The following is a 9251-nucleotide window of genomic DNA, read 5'->3' as shown; positions in this document are numbered from 1 at the left end:
TGGCCCGGCGCCGTGTGGGTGCACAAGGATTACAATCTTAAGTAAAGGTACTTAGGTACGCCAATCGATAGCTCAGTTATAGGAATAAATTACTCTGCAAGCGCACAGAACTATCATTGTAGCATTTCAACCCGTGAGTATTCAGGGGTGTCGTATTTATAATTTCCCGTAGGAAGGCATTGTGAACGCATCTAACTTTGGTTATAAATATGATTACTTATTGAAATGCATGGTAGACATAGTATAAACAGGGGTAAGTATGTAGTTGATTTGATAGCGGACATACATCGGAGCAACCTCAAGGAATAAAGGGAAAACAAAGAATAAAAGAACAACTACGCGAGCAGGCATGGTCGTATACAAGTTATACAACAGATCTGTTAGCAGGTCATCTAGCTAATAAGAACAAGTTAGAGTTAAGTCTGAGATACTGGGGAGATCTCCATAGCTAGTCTGCCAGCAAATAGAGACTTTACATGACTCCTATCGAATATCCGAACGTGGGAGAATACGAAGGATGACAGGGCTGTCACCACCCTGCCACCTACCCCTCTGCCCGTGGGATACCCGCATATCCTCGGGTCTCCACATACCCGAGCACCATGCCCGTGTACTTGGAAACACCCCCTAGCCTCCCGGGACCCCACCTTTCGGATTGACAGGCTCGGCTAAGGGTGACCATTACAGCCCAGAGAACCATTATCTCATCCCTAGTTCTTCCTCTATTCATATTAACTTGATGAACGATGAAGAACTGTGATGAACATATCAAGAACATAGAGCTAGAACTATGAACTAGCTCATAAACTATGATCATGATATGAACAAGACTATACTCTAGATCAAAAGCATAACTGTATAAAGAATATAAGAACTTTCTCATGGAGGAAGGCATAATTGTATTCGTACCAAGACACTCTTGATCCTCCAAGGAGACAAGCTCTCCTTGCTAGCTTTGCCTTGCTCTACTACTAGTACTAAACTAAAGAGAACAAGTGTAGAATGTGAGGTGTGTTGCTCCAAATGATGGTGTGTGTTACAAATGAGAGGGGAGCCATCTATTTATAGCTCAACTAGGACAGTTTGCGGGATCTAAATATAGTAGTAGGTGAAACCGTCCTATCCATGCCGCCATGCAACCGCCAGAAGAAGGTGGGGCCGGGGAACCGCCACTAGGGTTGCGCCCGCAACCTGGGTGGGCCCCCCTGGCCACCACCTTCGCGTGGTCGGTTGTGCTCTGGGCCCTGATCCTCCTCGTGGTTACGGATGGGTCCAGTTCATCTTTTGTGGGCTTTTCTCTATTGGAGTTGGTTTGCGTCTTTCTAAATACGAATTCTTACATTGCGCATTTCTTGTATCTTTTGCACTTTTCCACGTGTCATACCTGAAAATAGCATATATACCAAAACTCGTGGAAAGATTAGATCAAAGCCCTATTTTCTATTTATTTTTATTTATAAATAGATATTTATTTTTATATAATAAGTGTCGCCAACATGGACACATAGCTGCCATAGGTTAGAACTAGGGTGCCATAGTAGCCTTCTCTATATCCCTTAATCACGTTACCTTGCTTGCAGCTCAGGGGTTAAGCATAGACTTGGTTAGTCATCGCATGTTTTTTCCTTACAGAAAAATAAATACGTCACTCTAGAAATATCTCTCAGGTGAAGTGCTCACCGATATTCGTGTGCTTGCGGATTATTTCTCTTTAATTCTTCTGTGTGCGTAACAAATATCAACAATATGCAAGTGTGTATATTTTTCATTCAGACTCTGTTTGAAAACTATGATAACATTGAATTTGACATTGGAGTGGACCTATTTAGTTGTTCTCTTTAAAAAAATTGGAAACAAATACTTAGTTGCCAAATTGAGCATTCAACTTATATTTCAACAAAATTAAATGGCCATTTTGTAGAACAACAAATTTCCATGCCAGACCAAAGTAGTCTGATAAACTATTGTTCAGAAGATTCCATTATCTACCATGATAGAACTCTAGCAAACACAAAATGGTTTTTTTGCTCTCTCTTGTACTTAAAGAAAAGAAGCTAGTTGCTCGCAGAAAAGGAAAAGTAGTAACACAGTTAGCTAACTGGAGGAGGGAAGGAATGAATCGATGGATGGAGTGGAGCTCACCTCCACCATGTTGCTCCGGAAGAAGGCGAGGAAAAGGTAGTCCATGAAGGAGGGCTGGTACTCGGCGCCCTTCCCCAGTGGTGACGCCACCACTGCCGCTGGATTGACCTGCATCCAATCCAAATCAAGTCACTCTAACAACCACCAGAGTCGGCACAGCTACAGAGGGCACAGTTGGTATGATGGAATAACCTATGACGAGGAGCAACAGAACTGGCGACTAGGTCGGCGACTGAGCTAGGATACGAGGGCGGGCACGAGGTGCAGGAGGCGGCGCAAGAAGGCTGGCTACGAAAGGCCAGGGGGAGGCCCCGAGTCGCAAGCTGTGTCACCCTCCTGGCAGTGGGGACAGTCGCCATCGCTGCGACCAGGAGTGCAGTCGCTGTCACAGCCTCCATGTGCCAAGTTGGGTAGTTGAGGGCTGGTGAGGAGGGTTCAGACCTGAATCTTGCTAGAGACGATGCAGGAGCGGCGCAGTGTGTCGAGGTGCTCCTGCGGACAGAGAACGACCCTAGAGACGATCCAGGAACGTTGGTGGACGACGGCTTAAGCGCAGGCATGAGTACGGCGGTGGACGACGGTTCGGTAGCGGGCGTGACCGCGGCCGCCGCCAGCTTCTTCACGTAGATCGCGTCGCTGGAGGGAGTAAGTAGCAAACATTCATATGTCAGTTACTTGAAGGGATCAACTTGAGATCGAAAAGTGCTGATGTGTGAGCACGTCACTCACGCAACATATTGTAGGTCCACTGACTTGAAGTGACACTGCTACAGATATCGTTTGTAGCAATGGTAGGTTTTTTTGATAAATCAGTTGCCCTCTGAAAATGGTTCTGAAACAAGCTGTCTCTAAAAATACATTATGGGCGGCTGGTATTTTCACTCACCTCTACAAATGCACCTATCTTTGAAGGTGGTTTTAGATCTAGCTGCCTCTACAAATAGATTTCTAAAAATAGGTGTAGCACAGTAAAAATCAAATGTTTCAAACAAGACATTATTTAGAGAAATGACCAGTAGCAAAGATGTAGATCTCAAAGAGTTGTACAGGTGGTAACTTTTTTATTTCAAATCATCTCTCTAGAGAAAATTACGTTTGAATTTATCACATTTGAAATTTAAAATTTTCAAAGAAGCTCAGATGGAGAAATAACCAAAATCAAAATTTTAGATCTCGACAATATCTATAACTTTGTTGTTGACAACATTTTCATTTCAATTTATCTAGTACTCATTTCAAAATTTGAATTCATTTAGGGGTCCTAATAAATATTCATTTCAAAATAGGATGAAAATTATACAAGGGGGATGAATATGTCTTATTGACAAAAATCACCTTAGGATGGAATGGTTAGATGTAACGTGAGAGGCTTGAGGAAATACGTGTTTTTCTCATGAAAAATCGCGTGACTTGTGGCTTTGGACAACACACACGTATAGCCTAGTGATAGTGGCATAGAAAACAAGCATGAGTTATTTTTTTCTCAATGACTATCATAACTGGTAGCAACAATATGATGTAGTATTAGGCTCTTCTATCACTTTTTGTTTGTTCTCTGCAGCCTATAGTTTCTACTTTTTATGCGCTTCATAGCTTCACAGAGCAGTATTTTCACAAAGCAACATAATGAGAACAGTACTATATGTAGAAACAAAAATTTTCATGCGCTTCATAACTTCACGGAGCAATATAACGAGAACAGTACTACGTGTAGTAGCAAAACATGCAAGCAGGGGGGGGGCGCAAGAGCCTATGCCTTTACCTTTACCTCTACGAGGCTCCATCTGCCTGGTGGAATCTCTTGGTTTTTCCCTGTACTTTTAGACCCATAACGATTTGTGGAGGCACCATTTGTAAAGGCGTTTGTTGTTTCCGATGCCTCTAAAAATCTGATTTGTAGAGAAAAATCATTGATTATTTGTAGAGAAGGAAAAATAGAGGAGGCTGGACCAGCTGCCTTTAACAAATCCTCTTAGTAGCGGTGAACCATGCAATATATACCGAGCTTTGGTAAACTGCAAGCTAGCCTCTGTCGTTTACTAGTTACTACATGCTACTCATTTTTACTCTGCCTATTCCAATCATCGAGTAGTGAACACTCTATAGCTAGCTTTATAAAACATAGCAACTGTGTGAAGCTTCTTTTTAGTGTGACCATTTGTGTTAAGTGACACTGAAATAGCCCCCCGGCCGGCCCCGCTTGATTTCACCGTTGAACACACGCCATTTATTTGGCCATGCATGCCGTGACTCCTCCCGTCCCGGCTCGCACGTGCCGTCGACGGTCGTCGGCACTGACGTCGGTCCGAGGGGGTCAGGCTGACCTGGTCACTCCACGCAAACGTTTGATTTGCTTCCGAGAAACCAGCTATGTGACTACGAGAGGTGCAGCCTCCTAGCTCGTTCGCTGGTCACTCACATTAAGTCAAGTCAACTCAATGAAATTAAGGAACGCTAGTGTACCGTCTAGTACTAATCTAGTAGTACGTAGTACACTCTGATACTCTGAATCTCTGATGTGGTCGAATCCGCCGTCGCCGTCGGAAGATCGCCGCCACGACCGGCCGAGCTGAGATGAGACAACAAGGCGGCGGCGCCGGCCGCTCGACTGTCTACCTTCTTCTCTGCTTCCGATGGATTATCACTCAACAACCATCGACATCCACTACTATAGTTTGCTTGCGAGTGCACTCCACTGCTACTAGCTAGCTACTCCCAATAAGACATTTCAAAAATCTTAGAAAATCAAAACATTTAAAATTTGATCAAATTTATACGATAAATACCAACTAAGTATTATTAGGTTCTTCATTAATTATATTTTTATAGTACTATGACGTTATAAATTTTTGTAATTTTTTCTATAATTTTGGTTGAATTGAAAATATTTTGATTTTCTAAAATTGTTGGAATAACTAATAGTTTAGGATGGAGGTTGCTTTGCCCCGGCCGAAACGTCCTAGGAAGGTGCTGCCCGCGGACAGACGACACTGGTCGTCTCGATCTGCCACAGAGCAAGCAGTCATCAGCAACAAGTGCAATTTCCCGTGGAGAGATCGTGTTCAAACCCTTCCGTGGACGTCTCCTTAGCGTTGACAAGCACAACTAGTCCCTCTGCCTCGCGTGCTTGACTGGCAAAGGTTTTGTGGGCTGTTGCTTTCCACACTGACAGTGCTAGCTTCATTAATTAACATGTATCGTGTATGATCAGGATCCAGGCCCGGGGGAGCTGATGATTCTGGTTCTTCACCCAAATTTCAGAGTCTCTAAATATATCATGTACAGCACTGAAGAAAAAGATTGACGGTGTACTATATCATGTACGGAGTACTCTCATCTCTTTGTTTGAGTACACGAAACATTTATCGATCACTTGCTTTTACGGCAACCACACACCATCGACTCGACCTCATCAGTCATCACCTTCCTCCATGATTAATTGCTTCTTCCATCATGGATGAACCCGCAGCTCCATCGATCTATATAGTGAGCCAAAAAAAAAATTAAAATTACAGTGGTAGTATCCAATTTTTCACCATACTCGCATCCTTAAGTAAAAGTCTAAGCACCCACGAGGCAAGCACATATCCTTTGAATTTGCTCTAGCTCCACCGCTAGATCCATGTGCACGTGCCGCCGACTCTGTCGACGCCCCCCTTCACCAACATATAAGGGGTTGTGTTTGGATCACTATAGCTAGTTACAACTTACTATTTGGGAGTTAAAAATTAGCTCGATAAATATAAGCCTATTCGCTTGGCAGAAAAGCCATGACTAAAAATATTGTTCACTCATTTATTTTGAAAGAAAAATAATACTGAATGACTAGCAGATTTGGTAAATAAGCTCAGACGAATAGGTTCATCTTGTTTCGAAAGAAAAAACAAATATGTTTGTATATATATTGATCGACTCGCGTTTGCTATATCATCTTACAATAAATTTGTTTGGTTGGTGGCTAAAATATGTCATGCCAAAGGTTTGTTGTGCCACAGTTTCTTCGGCAACTGTTTAACTCACTGCCACACCTATGACACGCCACACTCTCTTAGTATCCTGCCTCAACACAAAACTGCAATATGACCTGAATATGTTTCTTTATCTAATTTTAAAACAAAAAAGTTTAAAAACAAGTTACAAAAATCAGAAGAGGGCTCGATATTGAAACGGTCAAATATTGTTTTTACAAATATTAAATGTTTTTTAAATGAAATTTAGAAAAATACTGTTCAAAACAAGTTTTATTTTAGTTTAAAATGTATTTTTACTTTAGAGCCTCACATATTTGACATTGTACTGTTCTGCAGCAATCTTATTACGCTGATTATGCTTCTACATTCATCTCTACTTCTATAGGTACGTCATAACTTTCGGTCATAAACAGCATGAAAAATGAGGAAAATACAAGTTCTCTCGAAAGGAAATGCTATAGAGTCTGCGTTGCGACGCCGTGTGTGTGTTGCTGCTCATTCAATCCCGTTTATTTTAGGGCAAAAAAAAAAAACATCTGCGGCCAGTGAACAAATTGCGTCTGCCGGGAGTCGAACCCGGGTCTATTGCTTGGAAGGCAATTATCCTAACCGTTGGACTACAGACGCTTTGATGGAATTGTTATGTCATCTAACATACAAATTAAGATACTATAATGATTTCGCCAACATGTTCATAAACTTCGATTCTCTGTCAGATATGCGGTCTCCTTGTGTTCTGTGTACATGCTCTTTACTTGCATATCATTTTTTTTAGAAATTCAATTGAATGGTTACAGCTTGTTTTCTAGAGTGTGTCTATATGAAACAACACTTGTTCTCTTGACAGAACATATATAGTTACCATTTTAATTGACTAATATAGCATAGAGATAAAGTATGTGCATGCATGTACCAAATTCACATTTTACAACTAAAATAACAAGATGTTGACCTTTTTTCTCATAAGATGTTAACCTCAATGATTTAAGCGTATGTATGTGTTGTGTGCATGCTTGAGGGTGCGTTTGGTTGAATACCATGACATGTCGCGCCAAACTTCTATTCATGCCGCAGGTGTGGCATCTAAATTTAGGGTTTGTTTGACTCATAACTATAGCACGCCATGTCTAAATTGTGCGTGACATACCTTTGCTTGGTTATTGCCATGCATGCCTTGGGTTGGGTGTGTTGAAAGTGTGGCGCCCTTCATTGTGTATTCCTTCGTTGATTCTTGACGAATGTGCAATGCATGCTTTGTTCGCCACACTTACGGTGCAACCAAACTCGTGGCACAAGGATATGCGGCAAGACCCAAAGTGGCCTTAAAACCAGTCTTATGGCAAGATTTACGGCGTAGGAAAATGAAGTGAGCAACGCAAGGCAAAGTTGGGCATGCCACGTGCCTGATCACCAAGCAAACATAGACTATGGCAACCTTTGGCATGTTATGGTAACGAACCAAACACATCCTCTTAGCTATTCAAATGTGGTATATAATGTTGTTGTGGTCTAAATAGAAGCTTGGTTCAAGTACACACGAAAGATATACTCAAACTACGTGTTATTGTCTTCATAGATGTTGAGGAAACTGCGCGCATGGATAATCACGCTAAAGGCTCTTTGGAACATGTTTTTTTCTATTTTCTATTGTTTTTTTCTATAAAAATAAATCGATTCCTATGAAATTTCTAGGTTCCAAAGTGGACCAAGTTATAAGCCACGGGTGTCCCATAAGTTTTTTTTGTATATAACAGGACCTAAGTTACAAGCCACCGGTATCCCCATAAGGTTTTTGGTCAGTGGCGGAGCCAAGATTTTTGTGGAGCCTGGGCGAGACGCAACCTAATACTAACGACTTGTTTGGTAGAGCTTCAGCTTCTCATGTGGAGTACCTTCTTTTGGTGGAGTTGAAGCTGTTTTGCAAAATATTTGGTAAAAACAACCTCAATAATAAATTTGTAATAATTTGTGTTAAAATTGTGAGGAGGAACCAAGAGAAACCATATTTATGTGGCTCCGGCTCCTCTATAGAAATAGCTCCAACTTCTCTGTACTTATACAAGAAGTTGTTTATTAGATGCCCATTTAATCGGAGTTCTTGCAAGGAGCCACGAGAACCTGGAACCAGAGCCTTTGCCAACAAGGATCTAATATAATGTAGAGCATTGTATATAAAAGTAAAATTAGAGAACAATAATAATTTTAAGCTAATTCATCTCTCTAGTACAAGTTCCTAGCTAGAAGGTGGTGTAGTTGGTCCATCTCGCTTGCACATTTTTAAAAAAACACATGAATTATGAATAAAAAATACAAAAGGAGATGGCATTTGCTCTGCTATTGTATAAATAATAAAGCTGGAAGAGAGGCTTAAGTAATATCTTCTAATTCTAACACTACTTTCCTCGGTCGTTTCTTTGGGAGCTTCAAACATATAGGAGTAAAATACTTGTATAAAGTTGACCTGTTCACCTCCGAGCCCGGCCACTGGCCCAGGGTGGCCGGGCCTTGGCTCCGCCAGTGTTTTTGGTGTATTATAACTTGGAGTTTTGTCTAATCTAAACTTGTGCCTCGAACAAAGTTGTTAACATCCGTATGGTAACCTAGAGTTTTGTCTAATCTAAACTCATACAAGCCCTAAAAAAATGCTTATGCCTCGAACAAAGTTGTTAACATCTGTACCAACACGTAGGTGTGAAAAAGCTCAAAATTAGCTCAACCCTTGTCTAATTGTGACACCAAGAAAAAAAAGAAAAATATTGTTTTGAGCCTAAAAAAAGGAAAATATTTGACTTCCTAAGAGCAACTCCAGGGGAGTTGATAAAAATGGATGGCTAAATTTAAAATTTAGTCGACCTCTAAAATAGAAAATTATGTAAAAAAAATAAAAATCTCCAACAGTCTTTCTATACGGCAAATCATATGGCTAGCGGGACATACAAGCTATATTTACCATGCGAGAACTTCGAAATAGATAACTTGTTATTTTAGCAAACCAAATACAATAGCTGTTGGACTCTCTTTTCTCTCCTAAAATAGCCAAATATAGAATACATAACATGAATAGCTCTTCTCTTGGAGTTGCTCTAACATTTCACAAGGGAGAAGGCTTTGCTAATTGAGCCGAAACCAAATAGCAAC

General features: G+C 41.0%; 1 protein-coding gene and 1 non-coding gene across 2 annotated transcripts; both read right to left on the bottom strand.

Annotated features, from left to right (window-relative positions):
- LOC110436450 lies at positions 899 to 7280 on the bottom strand. The gene is made up of 3 exons (XM_021463549.1): positions 7261 to 7280; positions 2335 to 2778; positions 899 to 2250 (listed from the first exon to the last, which is right to left on the bottom strand). Exons 1-3 carry the CDS (start codon positions 7278 to 7280, stop codon positions 2139 to 2141), a joined length of 576 nt encoding a protein of 191 aa, XP_021319224.1. The 3' UTR covers positions 899 to 2138.
- TRNAG-UCC lies at positions 6669 to 6740 on the bottom strand. Its single transcript has one exon. It is a non-coding gene; the product is annotated as a tRNA-Gly (tRNA).

The sequence above is a fragment of the Sorghum bicolor genome, chromosome 6 (genome assembly GCF_000003195.3).
Source record: "Sorghum bicolor cultivar BTx623 chromosome 6, Sorghum_bicolor_NCBIv3, whole genome shotgun sequence".
Lineage (NCBI taxonomy): Eukaryota > Viridiplantae > Streptophyta > Magnoliopsida > Poales > Poaceae > Sorghum > Sorghum bicolor.
The sequence above is the reverse complement of the archived record's forward strand: the minus strand, read 5'-3'. Positions and strand labels throughout refer to the sequence as shown.